This window comes from Sapajus apella, unplaced genomic scaffold, assembly GCF_009761245.1.
Source record: "Sapajus apella isolate SASKATOON/1434 unplaced genomic scaffold, GSC_monkey_1.0 scaffold70, whole genome shotgun sequence".
In the NCBI taxonomy this organism is placed as follows: domain Eukaryota; kingdom Metazoa; phylum Chordata; class Mammalia; order Primates; family Cebidae; genus Sapajus; species Sapajus apella.
The window spans coordinates 4,119,286-4,144,676 of NW_022437010.1; the positions used below are offsets into that span (position 1 = coordinate 4,119,286).

A 25,391-nucleotide genomic window follows, 5' to 3' on the forward strand; every position below is an offset into this window, starting at 1 on the left:
GGAAGATAAAATGGGAGAGAAACTCTGATTCTTAGACTTTTTATAGAGCAACAATAATCAAAACAGTGTAGCATTGTTGTAAAATATAAAAATCAATGGAACAGAGCAGGCAATGCAGACATGGACCCACATGTATATGGACAAGTGATTTTTTGGCCAAGTTACAAAGACAAGGTGGAAAAAGGATAGTCTTCTCAACTAATGGCGCTGAAATCATTACCCATTTTCAAAAAAAATTAACTTTGCTTTATACGCTCCACCACATACAGAGTAAACGCAAAATGGATAATATACCCAAAGATAAAGGCTAAAACCATAAAACACCTAGCAGAAAACACGTGAGAAAATTTCTATGACTTCGGGTTAGGCAACAATTTCTTAGACATGTCATTAAAAGCATGATTCATTAGAAAAGATTTTGATGAATTTGACTTCATCAAAATTTAAAACTGCTTGCTTTGTTTGTTTGTTTGTTTTTGAGACAAAATCTCACTCTCTTGCCCAGGCTGGAGTGCAGTGGCGCAATCTCTGCTCACTGCATCCTCTGCCTCCCGGGTTCAAGCCATTCTCCTGCCTCAGCCTCTCAAGTAGCTGGGACTACAAGCACATGCCACCAAGCCTGGGTAAATTTTTTTATTCTATTTTTAGTAGAGGCAGGGTTTCACCATATTGGCCAGGCTGCTGTTGAACTCCTGACCTCATGATCTGCCCACCTCCACCTCCCAAAGTACTGGGACTATAGGTGTGAGCCACCTCATCCAGCCTAAAACTGCTCTTCTAAAGACACTGTTAACAGATGAAAGGACAAGCCATAATCTGGAAGAACGTATTTGCAAATCATGTATCTGATAAAGAACTTCTATCCAGATGTAACAAACTCTCAAAACTCAGTCATAAGAAAACAAGTAACCCAATAAAAATAGGCAAAGATTTTAGTAGAGAGTCCACCAAGAAAATATATGGATGGCAAAATAAGCACATGAAATATATTCATGTCAGCTGGGCATGGTGGCTTATGCCTGTAATCCCAGCACTTTGGGAGGTCAAGGTGAGAGACTCACTTGAATCCAGGAGTTCGAGACCAGACTGGCTAATATGGCAAAACCCCATGTCTACTAAAAATACAAAAATTAGCCAAGCGTGGTGGTACACACCTGTCACCCCAGCTACTTGAGAAGCCGAGGCATGAGAATCACTTGAACCAGGGAGGCAGAGTTGCAGTGAGCTGAGATTGAGCCACTGCACTCCAGCCTGGGTGACAGATCAAGACTCTGTCAAAAAGAAAGAAAGGAAGAAGGAAAGAAGGAGGGAGGGAGGGACAGAGGGAGGGAGGAAGGCAGGCAGGCAGGCAGGAAGGAAGGAAGACACTCATGTCATCACATGCAAATCAAAGCACTCATTATACTCCATTCAGTGGTGCTGCTTTGCTTGCCTAGCTCTCAGCAGTTCTCTCATGCCCTCTATGGAGGACATGACTTCCTCCAAAATAAACCAAGGACTCCATTTAGGTAGGCTTAGGTTATAGCTTTTTGCCCTCAGCTCTGCACACGGGAGCACAGAATCAATCTATTCTACTGTTGCTTTGTTGCACACTTGGAAACACTTTGCACTTTCTTTCCTTGGGTATCTCCCTCCTTCAAGAGTTGGGCTGATTTTTTTCAATTCTAGAAATACAAAATATTTATTCCATGCTATTTCTCTGATAATAAAGCATGATAGACTCAGGCTTTTGGTATATACAGAGTCTGTTTCACATTATCTACTGTTCCTGGGTTTGACAACTTCTCTTTATCTCATTAAAACAAAAGCCTGATATCTCTGAAAGAGTATAGGTTTCTTTTTTTTTTTTTTCTTGAGACAGTCTCACTCTGTCACCTAGGCTGGAGTGCAGTGGTGCGATCTCATCACACTGCAGCCTCTGCCTCCTGGGTTCAAACGATTCTCCTGCCTCAGCCTCCTGAGTAGCTGGGACTACAGGCACCTGCCACCATGTCCAACTAATTTTTGTATTTTTAGTAGAGACGAGGTTTCAGTATATTGGTGAGGCTGGTCTTGAACTGACCTTGTGACCTGCCTGCCTCAGCCTCCTAAAGTGCTTGGATTACAGGCATGAGCCACTGCTCCCGGCCAGGAGTATAGGTTTCAAAATGACAACCTGCAAGTTACATTCTGGGGCATATGTGTTTTGTCCATATAATATTTAAAATATTTTTGAAATTAATTGCCAAAATTGAAAAGGGAAGATATTTTGTAAAAATCTAGATTTCTATCTCATCTTTAAAAACAAGAGTAGGCTGGACATGGTGGCTCATGCCTACAATACCAGCACTTTGGGACGCTGAGGCTGGAAGATAGCTTGAAGCCAGGAGTTCAAGACCAGCCTGGGCAACACAGTGAGACCCCCGTCTCTACAAAGTATTAAAACAATTAATCAGTGTGGTGGCATGCACCTACAGTCCTAGCTACTCAGGAGGCTGAGATGAGAGGATTGCTTCAGCCCAGGAGTTCGAGGCTGCAGTGAGCTGTGATCGTACCACTACACTCCAGCCTGAGTGACAAGAGTAAGACTCTTGTCTCTAAATAATAAAAATTTTAAAACTAAATAAAACAAGAAGATCTGATATCATGGCTGCAGCATTCTCACATGGCAACATTTGTCAAGAGCTAAGTAGCACCTTCTTTTAGGCAGGGCTTAGGGGTATATGCTCTTTGGTTTGTCTGAATCACCATTCAACTGGCTTCACTCATTTCACATACCTCGCTGACCCTTCTGTAGGCATTTGAGTTTAGACCTCTGCAGTAGAATTTCATCTCCTCTCAGGGTCTGTTTATCCTCTACAGTAGGCTAAGGAATGGCCCCAAAGATATCCAGGTCCTAATCACTAGAACCTGTGACTGTTACCTTGCATAGCAAAAGAGCCTTGCAGATGTGATTACATCCTGAGTTTTGGAGATTATTCTGGATTACCTGAGTGGGCCCGAAATGCAATCACAAGGGACCTTGTGAGAGGAGTGGTCAGAGAGAGAGAGAGTTGATGACAGAAGATGAAGAGTCAAGCTGACAGTGGAAACTGGGAGAAAAGGTGGTGTGATGTGGGGCTGTGAGACCCTCAGGAATGAGGACAGCCTCCAGATGCTGGATGAGGCCAGGCAAAGGATTCTCCTCTCAAGTTTCCAGAGGCTGCACCTCACTGCCAACACCTTGATTTCAGTCTGATGAAGCTGATTTTGGACTTCTGACCTCCAGAAGAAAATAAATGTGGTATTTTAAGCCACAGAATTTGTGTTGATTTGTTGCAGCAGCCACAGGAGGCTCATACAACCTCCCCGGGTGGAAAAATGGGTTTGTGATGGTCCTGTAATGCTGTCACACATTTTCCCATGTTAAGCCATTCCTAGCTCAGGGTTTTTTGGTTTTTTCTTTTTTGAGACAGAGTCTGGCTCTGTTGTAGGCTAGAGTGCAGTGGCACAACCTTGGCTCACTGCAACTTCCACCTCCTGGGCTCAAGTAATCCTCCCACCTCAGCCCTGAAAGTAGCTGGTATTACAGGCATGCACCACCATGCCTGGCTAATTTTGTACTTTTAGTAGAGACGGAGTTTCTCTATGTTGGTCAGGCAGGTCTGAAATTCTAACCTCAGGTGATCCACCTGACTCGGCCTCCCAAAGTGCTGGGATTACAGGTGTGAGCCACTGCGCCCAGCCCAGGAGTTTTGTTTTTAACATGTTACCCCTAGGATCATGTTGGATCTACTCATACGGAGGGATCAGTCTGAGTAAACCACTATTTAAGCAAATGGGAGAATATCTTAACACTGCTTTATATCTGCTTCTGTCTACTTTCCTTCTTCATCACTGGAACCTGTAAAGGGAAAAACTGATAAAATAATTTTGAGTTGCTAGGAAAGAATCCCAAGTTTCTATATGGTTAGGTAGTTAGATACTGTATAGATAATTAGATTACTTATTTTTATCTACTCAAATCCTCCAGTGAATCTAACAAAATATTGGTCTAGAAAAATCAATTTTAGTCATAAAATTCACTTGTTTCTTATTTCAGTTTGGAAGAGAGAAATAAACATTTAGAGGATTTAATTAGAAAGCCCAGAGAAAAAGCCAGAAAACCAAGGTAAGTTTTCCTCTCTTTTTAAGATTAATAATGTCTTTAAAATATAAATAATACGACTGGGCTCAGTGGCTCGTACCTGTAATTTAAGCACTTTGGGAAGCCAAAGTGGTTTGATTACTTGAGGTCAGGAGTTTGAGACCAGCCTGGCCAACATGGCGAAAACCCTGTCTCTACTAAATATACAAAAATTAGCCAGGTATGGTGGCTCATGCCTGTAATCCCAGCTACTGCGGGTGCTGAGGCAGGAGGATCACTTGAACCTGGGAGACTGAGGTTGCAGTGATCCGAGATCATGCCACTGCACTCCAGCCTGGGCAACAGAGTGAGACTCTATCTCAAAAAAAAAAAATATATATATATATATAGATAGATAGATAGATAGATAGAGAGAGAGAGAGAGAGAGAGGGAGAGGGGGGGGGAGGGAGAGAGAGAGAGAGAGAGAGAGATACTTTAAAAAAAAAACCCTTTTATCTCAATTTAAGGTAAACAAGATAAATTATATGAAAGTGCTTCGTGTTTTGCCTATCATAAAGTAGTTGCTTGATTAATGTTTTTTGTAGAATCTGAAATGGAAAACCTGATTCCCTGCTCTCATGAAATATACAGTCACTCTAAGGAAGAAACTATAAAGATTATGAGCTAAGATTTTTGTATACAACAAAACTACTTGCTCTGCTCTGTATTTTATGACCAGATTTTCTCACACACTAGCATTAAGACTTGCAGTCTGGTAGTTTAGAAGAGGGTTGATATCTGACGCTACAAGGTGTATGCACAAACCCTGTGGGGGTGATTATGAACATAGCAATATGGGCAGGGTGCAGTGGCTCATGCCTGTAATCCTAGCACTTTGGGAGGCTGAGGCAGGTAGATCACTTGAGGTAAAGAGTTCGAGACCAGCCTGACCAACATGGTGAAACCCCATCTCTACTAAAAAAACAAAAATTAGCTGGACGTAGTGGTGGGCACCTGTAATCCCATCTACTTGGGAGGCTGAGGCAGGAGAATTGCTTGATCCCAGGAGACAGAGGTTGCAGTGAGCTGAGTTTGTGCCACTGCACGCCAGCTTGGGGAACAGAGCAAAAACTCCATCTCAAAAAAAGGAAAAAAAAAAAAAAAGAACATTAGCAGTATGTTAAAATCGTATTCTTTCTAGCCCAGTTCCTTAGGTGCTGATAAAACTGTTATCAGTTCCCAAAGTGAGAGTGAGTTTGTCCCATGTGCAGAGTTTCTGAACTAAATTATTTCAGAGAACCCATTCCATGACTCCTGTCTCTTGGCCAGATCCAAGATATTAAAGTATGGAGAGTAGGGAAGATTGGAGAAGGATTTTTCCGATTCTATCATGTCATGAGTTCCTGTTTCCCAAGTAATTCTACCTCTCTTACCTAAAGCCTTATGTGGGGTTTCCAGGGAATCACCTAGAGAGCTTTGAAGTTTGTTCCCTAAAAGTTGGGAAACACAGAGGACTGGTGACTCATTCATGCCTGAGAAAACTAAGGCAAGCTTTGGCAGCTCAGCAGAGGGGCTGTGTTGGGTAGCTTTTCTCTTTGAGCTTGTGGAGACAAAGGATGGGTATGATAATCTCTTAAGAACCATGTAGTTGAGAGATGAGTTATCTTGGGCTCTGCTCAAGGAGGCCTAGAAGCAGCAAGAAACTAGAAGAGAATGCCAGATTCTTCAGGGCTGATGAAGGAGTATCAAGTGATCCCCTAGAAGAGAAAGGCATCAGCCTAGGTCCAGGGAACTGCAGAACAGAGGTCCCTAGCAATGGCAAGCTCCAAAGAGAAAGAATCAGCATTAGACATTTGCCAAGCCAGGACTCTGAAGCCACCCAGCCAAGTATGAGCTGTCCTGTGGCCCTTCACCTTTCTCCTACAAATGGAGAGGGAAATGAGCAAAAAGAGGAAACTGGCCTCCAAAGACAGTGGTATCCATTAGCTACAGACCTCACCCATAGAGGGGGAGGAGAAGCCCTGCTTTTGAATGAAGATTAAAGGACTGATTAACATTAAGACAGGACAGTATACCTACTAAATTGAGACTGTTTATGCCCCACAGTGAAGACTGGCTATCACCTTAGAGTGAGCAAAAAAAGCATTGAGCCTGCTGTGTATTCATCCAAGGAAGGGCAAAGGAAAAGCTGCTTTGAGTGCAAAAAGCTTAAAGTAGAAATGGAAGACCAAAATTAAAGTTGCATTTTATTGTCATGAGTCATGTTTGTTCAACCTACCATTTGCAAATACAACTGTGTTTTGAAAATCGGAGGCCCATTCCTTCCACCTCTGCTGCCACTGTCACCACCACTGCTGCCACTGCCACCTCCCGGCAAGAAAGGAAGCGGGAAAGGAGCCCAAGTCGTCTGTCACCCAAGCCCTCCAGCTGCAGCACCCCAAAGAGTTTAAGATGTTTGCCCGCACCAAGCTCACCTGCACCCCTGCTCTGAAGTTCTATCTTAAACTCCATAGAGTTGCATACAGACCAATTTTTGCATCAGTGTTATCTCCACCAGAGGCAAGGACTGGAGAGGGCCCTGCGGTATTTAATGGGGCCCAGAATGGTGTGTCTCAACTAATCCAAAGGGAGTTTCAAACTAGTGCAATCAGCAGAGACATCGAGACTGATGCCAAATGTATCAGTGTAGGCGCTGCAACAGTAGGAGTGGCTGGTTTTGGTGCTGGCATTGGAACAGTCTTTGGCAGCCTTACCATTGGTTGTGCCAGAAACCAGCCTTACCATTGGTTCTACCCTTCACTGAGGTAGCAGCTGTTCTCATATGCTATCCTGGGATTTGCCTTGTCTGAACTTATGGGTCTCTTTTGGTTGATGGTTGCTTTCTTGATTTTCTTTGCCATGTAATAAATTACTGCTTGACATGTGGGCATCCATATTAATTGTGGATGTAATTTGGTGTATCTTACTGTGATCCCAAAAACTATAGTGTTGGTGTCATGGAAATGTACGTTATTTCTGAGTCATTTCATTAAAGATGAAAACAACAAAGAAAGAAAGAAGGAGAGAAAAAAGAAAGGAGGGAGGGAGGGAGGAAGGAAAGAAGGAAATAAAAAAACCTTGGTAGATTTAAACTAGCATTTGCAAGTGACAGGTCAGCTATGACTTTTTCTCCAAAATGAAAGAATGTGATCTGATCCTTGGCATACCACAGGTGCTCAGTAAATGCTAATTTATACTGAAGATGGATCTTCTCTGAGTTGTTGAGAGAAACTACAAAATTTTTTTCCTAGACTTATTTTAAAATAAAAACATTTAAATGTGAACTTACATGTGTTTCACCAGTTCAGACCTCAGTTTACTTATTCTTGGCCTACTTTCTTTTTTTTTTTTTGAGACAGAGTCTCTGTCGCCAGGCGCCAGGCTGGAGTGTAGTGGCACAATATCAGCTCGCTGTAACCTCCGCTTCCTGGGCTCAAGCAATTCTCCTGCCTCAGCCTCCCAAGCAGCTGGGACTACAGGCGTGTGCCACCACGCCCAGCTAATTTTTGTATTTTTAGTAGAGACGGGGTTTCACCATGTTGGCCAGGATGGTCTCAATCTCTTTACCTCGTGATCTTCCCACCTCAGCCTCCCAAAGTGCTGGGATTACAGGCTTGAGCCACCGCGCCTGGCCTACTTGGCCTATTTTCACAATGAATTCTAGGCCCATTTATATAGATTTAGACTGGCCTAGAAGCCAGAGGATGAGATGGGCAGAAGAGCTCTCAAAGCCCTTTCCAGCCAAGAAGGACATTTGTTAGAAAACTCCAGACTTACATCAGATTTGAGCCATCACCATCTGTGAAGCCTCTGATGATTGGCCCAATTGATCTCAGTATATTCGGCATGCAAAAAGCTTCAGCTTACCTCTGCAGCTCTGAAAATTATGGCATTGCTTTTCCAGTTCTCTGCAGTAGTGAAAATAATGGGAAATAGGGATGTAAAAGCAAGTAACGTCATAACCTCAGATGTCTTATTTTTGCCTCTAGTTCTTCATGACTTTCAAGGAAATTCATTAAGTTTTCAAGTGGTAGAATTGTATCCTAAGTAAATCTATGAGAATGTTAAATGTAGTGAGAGTGTGGCTCATGATTATTTAATTTTATTTATTTATTTATTTATTTATTTATTTATTTGAGATGAAGTCTTGCTCCGTTGCCCAGGCTGCAGTGCAGTGGTACGATCTTAGCTAACTGTAACCTCTGCCTTCTGGGTTCAAGCAATTCTCTTGCCTCAGCCTCCTGAGTAGCTGGGATTATAGGTGGCTACCACCATGCCTGGGTAATCTTTGTATTACCCAGGGTTTCACCATGTTGGCAGGGCTGGTCTTGAACTCCTGACCTCAAGTGATCCACACATCTTGACCTCCCAAAGTGCTAAGATTGTAAGTATGTGCCACCGCGCTCCACCTCATTATTTTTATTTAAATATAGTGATAATGAGCCACATGTTACATACCGAAAAGCTTGATCTTAATCTCTGAGGGTCTCATAATTCTATCTTAAACGATCATTTCTCCTTGAAAGTGAGGGGAAAATGTGCTAAATAATGGCATACTTGCTCACCATGTTCACTATTTCAGTCCCCCATTCCTCCTTTTTACATTATTTTCTTTCTATTTCTTACAGATCGAAAAGCCTAGAAAATCATCCAAACAGCATGACTATGGTAGGTCACCTTGGTGATCATGATAAAGAATCTTACATTTCCACGTAATTTGACAATAACACAAGATTAAATACGAGTTCCTGAAGTCACATTTCCATACTGTGCAACCTAGCCTTCCCTGCGTCCTCAAATGAGGGCTGGTGCTGTAATTGGAAGCCCCTCCCTCTAACCTTGTAGGGCTCCCGTCACTCCATGCCACTACTACTGCTTCATTTTAAGACCCTGTTATTTCTTGTCTGACCTTTTGCGCTTACCTCCTAATGAGAGTTTCTGCTTCTAGTTTTGGTCTCTCTCATGCCATCCTCCAGGCAGTAGACAGAGTGATCATTCAAAAGCAAAATATTGTCATGCCCCTCTCTTGCATAAAGCCCTTCAGTGGTTCGCAATCACATTCTGTGTCAAATCCGAGCTCTTTAGGATGGCATGTAAAGTCCCCTCTGATCTGGCTCCAGACCTCCTATCCAGTCTTACCATTCACTGCTTTCTCCTTCTCATCATGCATATCAGCCATGTCTAACCAATTGCAACTTTCTAAGCAGATGATTTTTTTTCTTTTATTTTTATATGGCATATTAATTGTACATATTTATAGGATACAGGCTGGGCGTGGTGGCTCATGCCCGTAATCCCAGCACTTTGGGAGCTGAGGCAGGTGGATCACTTGGGTTCAGGAGTTCAAGACAAGCCTGGCCACCATGGTGAAACCCTGTCTCTATTAAAAATACAGAAAATTAGTGGAGTGTGATGGTGTACATCTGTAATCCCAGTAACCTGGGCAGCTGAGGCAGGAGAATAGCTTGAACCTAGGAGGCGGAAGTTGCATTGAGTCAAGATCTCACCACCACACTTCAGTCTGGGTAACAGACAGACTCTGTCTCAAAATAATAATAATAGGCACACACGCACACACATACACACACACACACACACACACACATATGATACCGAGTAGTATTTCCATGCATGTATACAATATATGATGATCAAATCAGAATGATTAGCCAATCTATCACTCAGACGTTTATCAGTTGTGTTGGGAGGATTCAAATTCCTCTCCTCTAGCTATTCGAAAATATGCAATAAATTATTGTTAACTATGGTCACCCTGCAGTGCTATAGAACACTGAGACTTACTTCTCCTATCTAGCTGTAGTTTTGTATCCATTCACCAACTTCTCCCTGTCCTCCCCTCACTACCCTTCTCAGCCAGTGATAACCACTGTTCTACTCCCTACCTCTCTATGCATGGTGTGTTATTTCTGTGCCTTCCTGCTATTGCCCATGCAGCTTCTCCTACTTGGTATGTTCTTCCCCAACTCCTTTTCTCTCACTTACTCAGTTCCCACCTCACAAACCCCTGTTAGCTCAAGCTCTGCCTCCTCTCTGAAGCCTTTCCTGCCCTGTCTCCCAGATGGAACTGACTTGCTTCCTCCCATGTGCCCACACTGTACCCTTTGACATAATAGCACCTATGACACAGCATTACAGTTCTCTGTTTACATGTCCTTTCACTTGACTAGAACTCTTTGAGTTCAGGAATTGTCTCATATTCAATTTGATATCCTCAAGTGCCTATCTCATAAAAGGTACTGAGTGGCCGGGCGTGGTGGCTCACGCCTGTAATCCAAGCACTTTGGAGGCCAAGGCGGGTGGATCACCTGAAGTCAGGAGTTCAAGACCAGCCTGACCAACATGGTGAAACCCTGTCTTAAAAAAAAATAAATAATAAGAAAAAGAAAAAAGGTACTGAGTAAGAATGAATGTTAGACTTGGGACCAGGACCAATGCTACACTTGCTGGAGTGATCCCAAACAGCAGACACAGCTGCTGCCGCTTCTGTCCCATTTTAGGCCATGGATATGTTCATAAATGCCATGGCCTATTTATAACATAGCTCTGTGGACGAGGGGACACTCAATAGGACATGTCTCCATATGCTGCCATTGGGACCTAGCTTTTCTCATAGTCAAATTAAGAAGGTGCCTTAATACTATCAATTCTTAACTATGCCATGCTGGTAAGTCACTTTTGAATTACTCAGATTCTTGCTTCTATTACTTTTTCTACATTCTGTCAGTTGCCAACCAAACTAAGGAAGATGAAACTCAATCCACCTTGTTCCTTGTGGTGATCCTTAGTGGGAAAAAGGTTGAAACAAACAAAAATATAGCGTTGGAGGCCAGGCATGGTGCTCACGCCTGTAATCCCAGCACTTTGGGAGGCCGAGGCAGGCAGATCACTTGAGGTCAGGAGTTGGAGATCAGCCTGGCCATCATGGTAAAACCTTGTCTCTACCAAAAATATAAAAATTAGCCAGGCATGGTTGCGAGCACCTGTAATCCCAGCTACTTGGGAGGCAGAGGCAGGAGAATCACTTGAACCTGGGAGGCAGAGGTTGCAGTGAGCCACTGTACTCCAGTCTGGATAACAGAGTGAGACCCCATCTCAAAACAAACAAGCAAACAAAATATAGTATTGGTATTATTTGTGAAATTCACCTATCTGTATGCTTACTTTGTACCCCTTTTCCATATGTAATCAAAAATTGGCTGTTTAGGAGTTCTGTCACTGAACGTTAGTCTTTCCCCAAAACTTATGAAACATTTTTCCTTTCCTATTTAGATGCCAGATATTTTTAAAGAAAATAGAAATGATTTAGATTAAACAAGCCTGAAGATTCTTCAGTAACCATTTTTGTCAACCTCTCCAGGAACAGTCATTACTACGTATGCTAGCCAAATCAATTCATGCAGATAATATATTAAAATCTGCATAAATGGTGAAGTCTTACATTCCAAAAATGTGATTAATTTTCTTCTAATTTCTTCCTGTGAATAATCAAATATATTCTATTTAACATAAACAGAAGAATACAGTGACTTTTTTTTCAAATATTCTCACAGAACACCACTCCCATATTATCAGGCTTTAATGACACATAAAATAGTCATGGATTTCACTTCAACTTTTTATTTCCCCCACAGGACATCCTTTTTCTGTCTAGGCAGGCAGACTTTTCATAATACCAACCAAATTTTAAAAGACACCAACTCTGAAATCCTTTCGAATTAAAACCCAGGTAAAAGAACCTGGGCAACATAGGAAGACCTCATCTCTACCAAAACTCAAAAACTAGCTAGGCATGCTGGCAAGCACTTGTCCCAGCTTACTGGGTGGCAGGGGAGGGAAGTGTGGTGGAGGGTAGAGGGGCATGAATAGGGAGTTGCTAAGGCAGGAGGATGGCCTGAGCCCAGGAGGAGGCCACAGTTAGCCATGATCACACCTCTACACGCTAGCCTAGACAACAGAGTAAAACCCTGTCTCAAAACAAACAGAAAAATCTGGATGAAAGGAAAGACTGGTCTCTTAAGACCTAACCCTTATAATTTCCACTTTAACATAGTTTTGAGGATTTCGTTCTGAATTTAAACAAAGGAGCCAGAGATAGCTGATTTTGTGAGAGGCACCAGAAAAACAAACATATAACATACATATTATCCTTTTGATAAATCCCAGAACTAGACTGGAGGTATAGCTATTGATCAAAATATGCCTTAAGGCTGGGCACGGTGGCTCACGCCTGTAATCCCACCACCTTGGGAGGCCAAGGTGGGCAGATCACTTGAGGTCAGGAGTTTGAGACCAGCCTGGCCAACATCTTGAAACCCTGTCTCTACTAAAAATACAAAAACTAGCTGGGCATGGCGGCAGGTGCCTGTAGTTCCAGCTACTCGGGAGGCTGAGGCAGGAGAATCGGTTGAACCTGGCAGGCGGAGGTTGCAGTGAGCCAAGATTGCCCCATTGCACTGCAGCCTGGGTGACAAAAGTGAAACTCCGTCAAAAAAAAAAAGGGGAAAGTGAAGCATTGAAAGCTTTGGAAGTTATTCATATTTTAAAAAGAGATACTGTTATTAGTTTCATGGGATCTTCTGGGGAAAATTAAAATATGATAAGAGAAGGATGGCTAATGCAGCCTCAGACATCTGCACACAATTGTGATGAAACAGGTAGAAAGGAAGCACCAACACGTTGTCTACGAGCAGGACTGTGTGCATGAATGTTGTATGCAATGTGTGTATTATGAAACACCTGTGGGGTTTTACCTAGAGGTTATCTCAGAATGAATGTGCCTGCCTTGGCTCAAGGATGCCGAGTTTAAGCCAGTCTTTCTTTCAATAAACATTTAATGACTTGCAATAAACACTGTGACAGGCTCTGTGTCAGATGCCAAGGATACAAAGAAAAATGAAGGGACGATCCTAAGGAGGTGATAAATATGTAGAGTATTCTAGAACAGAGTAAGATGTAGCAGTGAGAGGAAATGGCCCCGGACTATGTGAGAAAACCTCTGGGAAGGGTTTGCAGAAATGATGGCACCTGAGCCAGATCTTCACAGCTGACGAGTTATCCCAAGACACAACAGGAAAGCAAGAGCACACTCAGAGCATGGAAGCCTGAGATGCTGGTTACGTTCCCTGAAGTACAGTTAGTGTCCAACACTCAAGCTCTTCAGAGGGTCAGATAGGAAGATGATCATGAGAAATCTGTGCTATGCTAAGAAATTTGAACTTGCCTAGGCACAGCTGTCACACTTGTAATTCCAACACTTTGGGAAGCTGAGGCAGGGGGATCACTTGAGCCCAGGAATTTGAGATCAGCCGGGGTGACATAGTGAGACCCTCATCTCTACAAAAAAATTTTTTTTAATTAGCTGAGTATGTTGGTACATGCTTGTATCAACAGCTACTCAGGAGGCTAAGGCAGGAGGATCACTTGAGACCAGAAAGTCAGGGCTGGGAAGGCTGCAGTGGGTGGGAATTGCACTCTGCACTGCAGCCTGGGCAACAGAGTGAGACCTTGTCTTTTTGTTTGTTTGTTTAGTTTTTCTTGTTAGACCTTGTCTTAAAAAAAAAAAAAAGTAAGAGAGAAATGAATTAATTTGAACTTTATTCTGACAAGAGGCTCTGAAAGATTTTATGTGGAGTAGTGAGAAGGTCGGGGTGTGCATTTTTGAAAGATTGTCCTAGTAGTGATAAAAAGGGTAGGTTGGTGGTGGATGAAGCTAGAATCAGGAGTACCAGTGCTATAGGCAAGAAAAACAGACTAGTAACTAAAAGAGTGGTGGCTAAATAAAGAGGAAGATGTGGATGCTGAGTGATTTCAAAGGTAAAATGGAAAGGATGGAGTTATTAACTGGGTGAGTGGAGAGAGAAGGGTCTGGGAAGCCTTCCAGAGCTCTGGATGAATGACGTAGAGAAGACAGAGGGACAGCTGGTTTGTAGGGAGAGATACCCTGAGTTTGAGGTAGCTGCGAAGCATCTGAGTGGAGCTATTTAATAAGCAGTTACATATATGCTGAGAAGGCTCCAGTGATCAGGGAAGAGACTGAAGATCAAGGAGAAAGCAGGGATCATTGATGAAGCAAGGTGTCAGAGGAGAAAAGAGGGACTGGGCTCCACAGCGCAGCCTGGGGACGGCGACATCTCTTCCTCTGAGGCTGGAAGATACGAAATCAGAACAGGCATGTTCCAGGCAAACATGAGCAGTGGCATGGTAAGTTGAGGGAGCTCATGGCTGAGAGTGTCATTCGGTTTTCGTAGTAGGGGGACGGAGGAGAGAAGTGAAAGTTGGAAATAGCCACAGCTTCTGCCTTCACAGAGTAAAGCTCTGGCTCTCACCACAGGAGATTGCATGGGGATGCAATTTCCTCTCCCATCTGTGGACTTACCCACATTCCTCTTTTTTTCTGTGGTCTGTTTGGTCTCTTGTCCTCTTGACTCTGACCCATTGAATCTCCTTAAGGAACTGCTCCATCAATCATTTTTATCTTCTCACACCTTACTTTATAACTCTTCTTTGAACCCTACCCTAGCCTTTAAAAAAACCCTTCCTGCAACGCTTTTCTTTTCTAAAGTGATCATGGTTCCTGTCTTTTCACTCCCATCATCCCTTCCAAAAGATTGTTATTTGCAGTTTACAAGGCATTTTCATATAGTATCCTAAGTAGGTCATCTGCACTCAGTGTTTCTGATAACTACTTTCCTATATCTCCAATCTTCATAACTCGGATTTTAAAAGGCTGTATATTTCAAGGGGGATATATGTCATAATTCACTCTATTTTATGGACAGGTTTTCAAATCCTTACTCCATAGTCACTGTTCATTGCCTTCCATGCTCTGGGCCCAAATGTCTGTGCCTTTCCCCATATTGTTTCATTTTTTGGGAATGCACTTTCCTTGCCCCCTAAATGTCCTCCTTTCTTCACCCCCACCATCCAGTTCCTCATGTTTAAAACATTTGGACCCTTTAAGGTCCAATTCAGATATCTCCCTCATCCTCATCTGAAATGCCTCTCTCCTCTGCTATCTTTTTTTTTTTTTTTGAGATGGGAGTCTAGCTCTGTCACCAGGCTGGAGTGCAGTGGCACAATCTTGGCTCACTACAACCTCCACCTCCGGGGTTCAAGTGATTCTCCTGCCTCAGCCTCCTGGGTAGCTGGGACTACAGGCACCTGCCAACATATCCAGCTAATTTTTGCATTTTTAGTAGAGATAGGGTTCACCATGTTGGCCAGGATGGTCTCAATATCCTGACCTCATGATCCACCCTCCTTGGCCTCCCAAAGTGCTGGGATTACAGGCATGAGCCACCACACCTGGCCTGTTGATTTCTTTAATTGCATAAATTTAGCAACGCTTTTGTTGGGTGCCCAACTATCTTGCATTTAGGAAGGTTTTTATTGACTATTACCATAGGTCTCTACAGGTTACTCCCCTTGCCCATTCCCCAGCCCCTCTCCCCTATTCTGACCCTGCAGCTCATTCTGAGCAGTGTGCCCACATTGTTGCTGCCCATTAGGTGATGCCATCTGGCCTCCATTCCCATCCTCACTCCCATTGCTACCAGTGCAGCTCTGTAACAGCATCTCTTGCCCTGAGGCCAGACCTCTGGAGCACAGCTGACCAATGGTCTTCTGGGCCCCTCTCACCAGTGCATTTCTCATTGCTTTGTAAATGGAGTGTCCTCTAAGCCCTCTCACAGAATATAAGAAGGTGAGTTCCCCAGCCTTATTTACTACAGTTATCCCTCGGTGTCCAAGGGGACTGGTTCCAAGACCCTCAATATATACCCAAATCTGCGAGTGCTAAAATTCCTTAAAATGACATACTATTTGCACATAACCTACACATACCCTTCCATATGCTTTAAATCATTTCTGGATTATTTATAATACCTAACCGAGCATGAATGCTATGTAAATGGTTATACAATATTTTTAATCTGTATTTTTTATTGTTGTTATTTTTACTTATTTATTTTCCAATATTTTTGATCTGTGGTCGGTTGAATCCAAAAATGCAGAACCCATAGAGACAGAGAGTAGACAGTGTGCGCATTCTAGCAGGCCTGTATTTAGGTGCTAAGCAAAGAAGAAGGAGGGGTTGCTGAGGTGGAAGGAAAACCAGAAGCGTATGGTTGTCGTTGGGCCCAGAGAAACGAGTGCTCAAGAATGAGAGGAGGAACGGCTCATGAGGACCATTAGACCTGGCACATTCTAGTGAAGTGTTAAAAATAAGAGCACAGCTGTAATAGGCTGAGAAGAAAATGGAGGGGTGAGATACTGATGCTTTTCTGTGTCAAGGAGCAGAGAAATGAGACTGTTGCTGAAGGGGAACCGAGGCCAATGGAGAGTTTGGTTTTTTAAGACAGAGACTATTATAATATGGTTGTGTGTTGATGTTCGAACAATGAGTTAGAGAAGTAGAAATGTACTGTGAGGGAGAAAAGAGGGGACTATTTTCAGAATTACATGTCCTTGAGCAGGAGATGGGGTCTAAGCCACAAGTGGTGGTTGGCCTTTGATAGGTCTGTAAATATCCTTTTATTGTAACTGAAAGGACTGGTGGCCCATACCTATAATCCTAGCACTTTGGGAGGCCCAGGTGGGAGGTTCACTTGAGGCCAGGAGTTGGAGATCAGCCTGGACAACATAGTGAGACCCCGTCTCTACAAAAAGAAAAAATAGCTGGGCATGGTGTATGCCTGTAGTCTTAGCTACTTGGGAGGCTGAGGCAGGAGGATCACTTGAGCCCAGGAGTTCAGGGTTACAATGAGCTATGTTTCACTGCACTCCAGCCTAGGAGACAAAGCCAGACCCTATCTCAAAAAAAAAAAAAAAAAAAATGCTGCAGAGCCTGAGCATAAGGATGCAGGTAAGTGGGAGTTTTGTGGTTATTGATCAGGTAATTATGACTTCATCTGTTCTTTTCTGTGAAGTATGTGCTGGGGAAGGACTAGAGGCCTGCCTAAGTGAGGAGGTGGGCTCCCTTTAAAGTCATCCTTATTTCTTGTTTCCTTTCCTGTGGTGTCCGTTTTCATAAGGATCATAAAGGAGTTTTTTTCCTTGCAGGTATAGTACAAAAAAAGCTATTTTTTTCTTTTTTGCCCTTGCTACATGAAAGAATGCATAAACTTTTGCTTACATATAATAAACATAACTTTGGGGGTTTTTTTGTTCAATGTTTTTTCATTTCTTATTAAGTTTACAATCAAATGGGTTCAAATTTATGGAGGAAAGATGTGACTTGTAACAATACTATACCTTCATTGATTCAACAAATACTGAGTTCACGCTGGGTGTCAGGCACCCTTCTATAATATTAAGACACAAACTCCCTGGCTACAAGATATTCACAGGTGACAGACAGGAGACAGGCTGAACTATATTGTGAGGGAAGTAACCAGTGCTTATGAACAAGAGGAGACTGGAGGGAATGGAGAATGTGGGGGCAGGAGGGTTAGAATTTTAAAGCAGAGGTCCCAGTAAGCCTCACTGAGAAGGTGACAATTGGGGAAAGATTTAAATGACCTGACGGGCTAGGTGCAGTGGCTCACGCCTATAATCCCAGAACTTTGGGAGGCTGAGGCAAGTGGATCACAGGAGTTCCAGACCAGCCTGACCAACATGGTGAAACCCCGTATCTACTAAAAATACAAAAATTAGCCAGGTATGGCGGCTGGCACCTGTGATCCCAGCTACTCGGGAGACTGAGGCAGAAGAACTGCTAGAACCTGAGAAGTGGAGGTTGCAGTGAGCTGAGATTGAGCCACTGCACTCCCAGCCTGGGTGACAGAGCAGGACTCCATCTCGAAAATATAAAATATAAAATAAAGGACATAAGAGACTTTCTTGGCCATGCAGTTACTTGGGAGAGTATAAACGTACAAACACCAGTGCTTAACAAACCCATTTGTTCATGATGTGGAGGGAAATCGTTAAGTGATCAAAGAGAAGGAATGCTCTGCTTTCACAAATTCTAAGGGAATTAAATGACAAATGTGGAGAATCAACTATGGATTTGTCTGAGCTCTATGAAGGAGAGTCACCAGGATGTGGAATATTCCCTGAAAAGAAATCTCTTTAAAGAGATTGCTGCAGTCCAGGCGCAGTGGCTCACACCTGTAATCCCAGCACTTTAGGAGGCCAAGGAGGGCGGATCATGAGGTCAAGAGATCAAGACCATCCTGGCCAACATGGTGAAACCCCAACTCTACTAAAAATACAAAAATTAGCCGGGTGTGGTGGCGCGTGCCTGTGGTCCTAGCTACTCAGGAGGCTGAGGCGGAAGAATAGCTTGAACCTGGGAGGCGGAGGTTGCAGTAAGCCGAGATTGCACCACTGCACTCCAGCCTGGCAACAAAGCAAGACTCCGTCTCAAAAAAAAGAGATTGGTGCAGACATGAGAGTGAGAGAACATGGGGAAAGATTTGGAAGGACTTAAATAAATTAGTAGATGGAATTCATAATTCCATACATTAAGGATTGGAACCAATTAGGACAGAGAGCTCTGGGTGGGTACCAAGGAAAAGCTGCTTATGATGGGGAGCATGTGGGTCACAGTGATGCAGAATTGGTGAACACACCGGTCGGGGCAAGCCCCTTCCCTGATCACAGCTATCGTTTTTTATGCTAAGTGAACAGTCACACAGGTCTTCTGTTTTTGTTTACATGTTCTTCTTTTCCCTAAATTCATCCCATCAGTAATATCTAGAGTAGGAACACTTACTTTTTCCTGCTGCACTAATAGTAGCTGGTTGTGTAAAATTCAAGTCCCAAGTAAAATCCATTAGTAATCATTTGATGACATCATCATTGGAGTGGATGTCCCAGCTTAAGCCTAAACTAAATTATCCTTACACGTTCAGGCTATGTCTAAACATCTCCTGAGAACTGGTGAGATAGACCTACTAGGAATCTCTTTACCGTAAAGAATGAGACATCCTCCCCTTCAGAAATCCGTCCTCTGAATGGGGGAAAGCAAGCCGGTAAGACACCACGGTGCAGTGATGGAGAGCAGGTGTGATTTTGAGTACAGCATGAGGTCTATAACTTCACCACCTATTACAGTCCTCATCAGTTTGTTTCTGGTGGTAGGAGAGAGTAGCAAGTTAAATAGAAAGATGTATTTGTCAAAACACCCGTCAGAGCCCAACAAGCTCAGAGCAGGTCTCATTTGAAACTCATGAAACGGTGCCTCAAAGTAGGGGAGGGAGATTCTTCCAAGTCAGTGTTGAACTTAGCAAGATTCAGTCACCTTAAAGCAGGGTCAGCGGCCCTGGTAGCTCTGACATAGAGTGGCAGCATTGGTAGTTTGTGCAGGGGCAGAGGCAGCAGCAAAGTGGGAGGAGGCCCTCCACTTCTGCTGGGCTCCCTAGTAGCAGCAGCAACACAGCGGTGGTGCCACTGACTGCCTGGCAGAGTGGAGTTGATTCAGCCGAGCACTATCAGGCTATGACATTAGCAGACAGAAGTAGGTAGTGGGGCAGTGGCTACAAGCTGCATTTACAGCAACCCCGGGACAAGGAAACTTAAGCAGAAACAATGCAGGAGTAGAATAGCAGATGTCCTAGGCCAGTAGTGTATGGAATCTGGAACCAGATTGCCATGTTCAAATCTTGCATCTGCCATTTGCTAGCTTTTGGAAGCCTTAAGTAAACACTAACATCTCTGGGTCTGTTTTCTTCTCAGTAAATAATGTCCAGCTAATAGTGATGTTTAGAAAATTAAATGAAGAAGCACAGTTCTAAGGAGATGATTGGCAATAGTAGGCACATGATTTATTTCCTCATCTTTGTGACATCTCACACTGGTCCAGTCCAAGATTACCTAATATTCAGATTAATTTCATGAACTAGTATATTACTCCAGCAACACAAATCCAAAATAAACGAGAAGAAAACTAAAGAACACTGGACAGCCATTGCTGCGCCTATTGTATAGTTAAAAATAATGACTATATACTCGGCAGTGTTCTAGGTGACTTACAATTCTGGAATGTCATATAAGAATTTTAAAATTGCTGGCCAGGCGAGGTGGCTCACGCCTGTAATCTCAGCACTTTGAGAGGCCGAGGCGGGTGGATCACCTGAGGTCAGATAAGCCTGGCCAACATGGTGGAAACCCCGTCTCTACTAAAAATACAAAAATTAGCCGGGCGTGGTGGCGACTGCCTGCAGTCCCAGCTACCCGGGAGGCTGAGGCAGGAGAATCACTTGAAACCGAGAAGTAGAGGTTGCAGTGAGCCGAGATCGCGCCACTGCACTCCAGCCTGAGTGACAGAGCAAGACTCCGTCTCAAAATAAAAAAAGAATTTAAGAAATGTCATTACTTAAGCCATGGGAGAGGGTGTGGGCAGACAGGAGACAAAGATTTTCCACTGTATATTTTCATGGTTTTTCCTTTGAACAATGTCCTCTCCACCAAAAAAACATTTTTGCTTTTAAATGCCACATAAAGCCCGCTTATGTTCCTTATATCGCCGTTATGAAGTGGATCGTCATTCAAATAAAGTAACCACCGACGACGCTAATTAACTGGGAGTAAAGGACTGGGCGGAGCGAACCGCAAACCACTGACAGCCAACCTCCCGCTGCAGCCGGAGGCGGACTCTCGCGGGAGCCCAGGAGGAGCCGGCAACCGGCCACGTGACTTCCGGGCGGCCGGCTCTCCCCACCTCCCCGCGCTGAGCGGCCACGTCGGCGGCGTTCTCCCCTCAGGCAGGGGAGAGGCGTGGCGACGGCCCGTGCGTGGTACGTGTCCCGCCCCTCGCCGCCTGGAGCCCGGATGAAGAGTAACGCCATTACCGCCGGAGCCGCCGAGAGCCCTCGCGGACGGAGACTGGATACTGGACCGGCAGCACCATGAGACTCCTCCCCCGCTTGCTGCTGCTTCTCTTGCTCGTGTTCCCAGCCACTGTCTTGCTCCGAGGCGGCTCCAGAGGTGAGGCTAGGGGAGTGTGCGGAAGGGGAGGGCCAGGAACGAGATGCCAGCGACGGCAAGTTTGAAGTTGGAGGCTGTGGCCGCTCGGGTCCTGGGGTCCGCGTCCACCGCGCAGGTCTCTCTTCGCCTCCTCCCCATGCCTAGGCTCGTAGCAGCAGTGGCCGCCCCGCGCGCTGGAGACCCTGCTGCGGCCTGCCCCTTGCAAACGGAGCGCGGGGCCATGCCCGGGCGACCTTGCTTCGTGGCCGGCCAAGGGCTGGGCTTGCTCCTCTGGCCCTGGACCCACGCCTGCAGGAGCGGCCAGAGCTGGAGGGTCCTCGGCTGCGGGAGGAGGGGAGGGGGCGCTGGACACCGCTGCGCTCCGAGCGCGCGGCAGCCGGGCTGTTTCTTTTGGCCGCCTCTGGCTCTGCTCCACCCCCAGCCCCTCGCGCTCAGGGCTGACGTGTCTTTCGCTTCCACGGCGGGAGTTTGCCTTCATTCATTTACTAAAACCCTTGTTTTCTACACATCTAAGCCATCAGAGTGTCTTTTTCAATGATCATCTGCCTCTTTCAACCCCTCCTTGACCCGTATGTGTTACTAGGAGGCTTGATTTCAGAAAAACTCCCCCATGGTCACCGCCGTTATCTGCCCCTGCCGTCAAGCGGACTGAAGATTCCCTGCGGATGTCTCCCTTACTTCTGCCTTCTTTCTCTCTTTTTATTTTCATGGAACCATTTTTTGTGGAAGCATCGTATTGTGCTGAAAAAAATGTAGTCTACTTCGAGTTTTTTTAGTAACTAGATTTACACTTTCCAACAGTTAACCCAGTGTGAAAATAACTTAGCAGAACGTAAAAAAGTGGCAACTTCCTGCCCGGGTTTTGTCATGAACTTCGACTTTCTAATTTGTAAAGTGAAATAATTAGTCATTAAATAATCACTAGCATTCCCTTTCATTCCGTAAGTTTAAGCAAGCCGTGTGTCTTAACGGTAGTGACAGGTATCCAGTTGTTTTGCAATGAAAAGTGAAGTGTTTAATGGCTTGTGTTTAATGGCTAGAAAACCAGGAGGTGGGAGAATTAAACAGATTATTAATGAGTTCACCTGTAGGTTCAATGAGATTCTTTTACTTTAGGCGTCGTTTGCTAGTTCTCTTTAAGCTTTTTAAAAGAAAACTTGACAAATCTAGATTTAGTTTTAGAACTATTTAGAACTATTTTCAAGTTGTAAAAACTTTTAAGGAGCATCAATTCATTATCTAAACGGAATTGATATCATGAAAATGTTTTTGGTGAGAAATGGTTTCACTTTTAAGCAAATGTCTTCAGTTTTTCCAGTTGAATGAAGATTGTTAGACTTCATAGGGACAAAATTGTTATTGGTTAACATTAAAATAATAAAATTGTTTAATATCCATGAAATGTATGGTGAAAGGCCTTTATATTCCAAAGTGCTCAAATTTAATAACAACTTTAAATTACTATGTCAAACAATGGATTTTTTTTTTTACTGGTTTTTGAAAAGGACTTGTAAGTTGTGAATGCACTGTTTTAGTCTTTGTTCAGCAGACAGTGAAATCTATTTTTCAGTTCATAATGCATGGTTCAATGTTCTTTAATATTTTTCAGTAATCTTAGCCAGTGAAAACTCAAAGACATGGAAAAGACAGAAAATATGGCCCTTAATGGATAGTGTTTCTCCTGGGTAAAAAACGTGCTTTCCTTTGCATGGTTTTTCTCCACAGAATTGCCACATCATCATTTTTTCTGAGAGATGCTGGAAGACACTAGAACTTGGAAATTCTTTTTAGAGTCCGGCCTGAAATAGATTTAATGTGATTTATTTAGAGTACTATTGCCTATAAAACCATGGTTTTTTTTTTTTTTTTTTTTTGGTGTTATAACTATATTTTGTTACATTAAGTGTGAGAAATATAAAGTATCTTAAAACATGTTTGAAGCCACCTGCAAAAATAATTGGATTCTTTCTTTGCTCTCAACCCTGAAGCTGCCAATACGGTTTTTACTAAACAATGTTCTTCGTACAAGCTAGTTTTTACCATGGATATGATACAGATATTTGTTCCTTGGACTTACAGACTATCAAGTTCTAAGAGTTTAGCTGTAGTCACCTCTGGTAACTGTTTCGTGCATAGAACTTAAGGATGCTTTTTTTTAGAGACAAAGTCTTGCTCTGTCATCTAAGCTGAAATGCAGTGGCATGATCTCAGTTCACTGCAACCTCTGCGGTCCGGATTCTCCTGCCTCATTCAAGCGATTCTCCTGCCTCAGCCTCCTGAGTAGCTGGGACTACAGGTGCGCACCACCAGGCCTGGCTAATTTTTTTTGTATTTTTAGTAAAGACAGGATTTCACTGTGTTGTCCAGGCTGTTCTCAAACTCCTGATCTCATGATCTGCCCACGTGGACCTCCCAAGGTGGTGAAATTACAGGCGTGAGCCACCTCTGGCCAAGAATGCTATTTTCTTTTAGACATGGAGGTTGTTTAGTTTGCTTTATATTGTTAATGACAGGGATTACATTGAGAAGTTTCTTACCTTTGGAAAAAATTTATTTTCCTTGATTTGCTTAACAAAATTGCTTGAAGTTCTTTGTGCTTCAAGGCATCTTTAGTTTGTGCAGTTCATTTTTCCATCTGTTGGATACTTTTTGAAATCAAACCACATTTTCCCTTAAAAATAACATGCAGGCAGAGAGCAGTGGTTCATGCCTATAGTTCTAGCTACCCAGGAAGCTGAGGGGGAAGGATCACTCGAGCCCAGTAGTTTGAAGCTGCAGCAAGCTATGACTGCACAACTATTCCCATCTAGGCATCAGAGCAAGACCCTGTCTTAAAAAGAAATTGACATGTGGTTGTTAAGACTACTGGTAAAATAAAATATAAATATTCTTAGATGCATTGTAATTGGCATCATTCAGGTGAACTGGGAGCTTTTCTTAGTCCAAGGGAAGATTTTTCTTTTTATTTATTTTTTGCCTATACCTCATAGTAAAAAAAAAAAAAAAAAAAAAAAATGAGTATTCCAGAATAAAGGTTAACTGCTTGTTCTGTATTTTATCGTTAGGTTCATTAGCAGTGGCACAAGATCTTACAGAGGATGAAGAAACAGTGGAAGATTCCATAATTGAGGATGAAGATGATGAAGCTGAGGTGGAAGAAGATGAACCCACAGATTTGGTTAGTGTTATATACTGTTTAATATGTATAAAATGTTTGTAATTATATTAATCTGTTCTCATGCTGCTAATAACGACATACCCAAGACTGGGTAATTTATAAAGGAAAGAGGTTTAATTGATTCGCAGTTCAGCATGACTGGGGAGGCCTCAGGAAACTTACCATCATGGCAGAAGGGGAAGCAAGCACGTTCTTCTTCACATGGCAACAACAGGGAGAAGGGCAGAGCAAAGGGCGGGGAAACCCATCAGGTCTTGTGAGAACTCACTATCATGAGAACAGTATGGAGGTAATCATCCCCATGATTCATTTACTTCCCACCAGGTTCCTCCCACAGTGTGGGGATTATGAGAACTATAAGATGAGATTTGGCTGGGCACACAGCGAAACCCTGTCAATAGTACATCTAGAATTTATCCTTATTTATTTATTTTTAGAGACTGAGATGTGCTCTTTTGCCCAGGCTGGAGTTCAGTGGTATGAGCATAGCTCAGTACAGCCTTGAACTCCTGGGCTCAAGTGATCCTCCTGTCTCAACCTCCTAGTAGCTAGGACTACAGTCACACCCCAACAAGCCTAGCTAATTTTTTGTAATTTTTTTTTTTTCTTTCTTTTTTTTTTTTTGAAAAGACAAGGTCTTGCTATGTTGCCTGGACTGGTCTCGAACTTCTGGGCTCAAGTGATGATTCTCATGTCTCAACCTCCCAAAGCACTGGGATTATGGCCATGAGCCACAACACCTGGCCTAGAGTTTATCCTTACACAAAAATTTAAAATCCCAGCTTTTAGAGGTTTTTTAATGTGATCAAAATATATTGAAATTGGGAGAATAGGCACCAGTCATTGAGAATAGAGCATAAGTATTTTCTGGAACAGGGGAGGAGATGTGAAATAGTTAACAATTCAAGATCATGGTGACTTGAGTCTAGAGGAGTAACAATATAGAAATAGCTCTGGACCATGGGTTCATAGATGTAGGGTACCTGCTACTTAGCCTTCTGACTTATCCCTGTGAGTCTCAGTTTCTTTTTTGCTTGCTTGCTTTTATTCTGTTTTTGTTCTTTTTCCTTGCTTGCTTTTATTTCTGAGTCCTTATGATGTACCAGGCAGTGTTCTTGGTGCTGGGTGTGCAAACCAGA

General features: G+C 43.4%; 2 protein-coding genes across 10 annotated transcripts in view; both read left to right on the forward strand.

The window, feature by feature from the left end:
• Positions 1-11,654, forward strand: part of CAGE1 (cancer antigen 1) — a 57,399-nt gene extending 45,745 nt beyond the window's left edge. For 4 of the 5 annotated variants that reach the window (XM_032250021.1, XM_032250018.1, XM_032250020.1 and 1 more), the window contains 3 exons: positions 4,061-4,129; positions 8,753-8,792; positions 11,415-11,654. In XM_032250021.1, the coding sequence (XP_032105912.1) occupies positions 4,061-4,129; positions 8,753-8,792; positions 11,415-11,456 (151 nt within the window). In that variant the 3' untranslated portion in view covers positions 11,457-11,654. Of the gene's footprint in view, positions 1-4,060; positions 4,130-8,752; positions 9,374-11,414 lie in introns of those variants that run through there. The other variant, XM_032250017.1, reaches the window with a different exon arrangement.
• A 9,144-nt stretch (positions 11,655-20,798) lies between these two features.
• The window catches only part of SSR1 (signal sequence receptor subunit 1), a 48,628-nt gene continuing 44,035 nt past the window's right edge, over positions 20,799-25,391 (forward strand). For all 5 annotated transcript variants that reach the window (XM_032250025.1, XM_032250026.1, XM_032250023.1 and 2 more), the window contains exons 1-2: positions 20,799-21,074; positions 24,140-24,252. In XM_032250025.1, the coding sequence (XP_032105916.1) occupies positions 20,996-21,074; positions 24,140-24,252 (192 nt within the window). In that variant the 5' untranslated portion in view covers positions 20,799-20,995. The remainder of the gene's footprint in view (positions 21,075-24,139; positions 24,253-25,391) is intronic.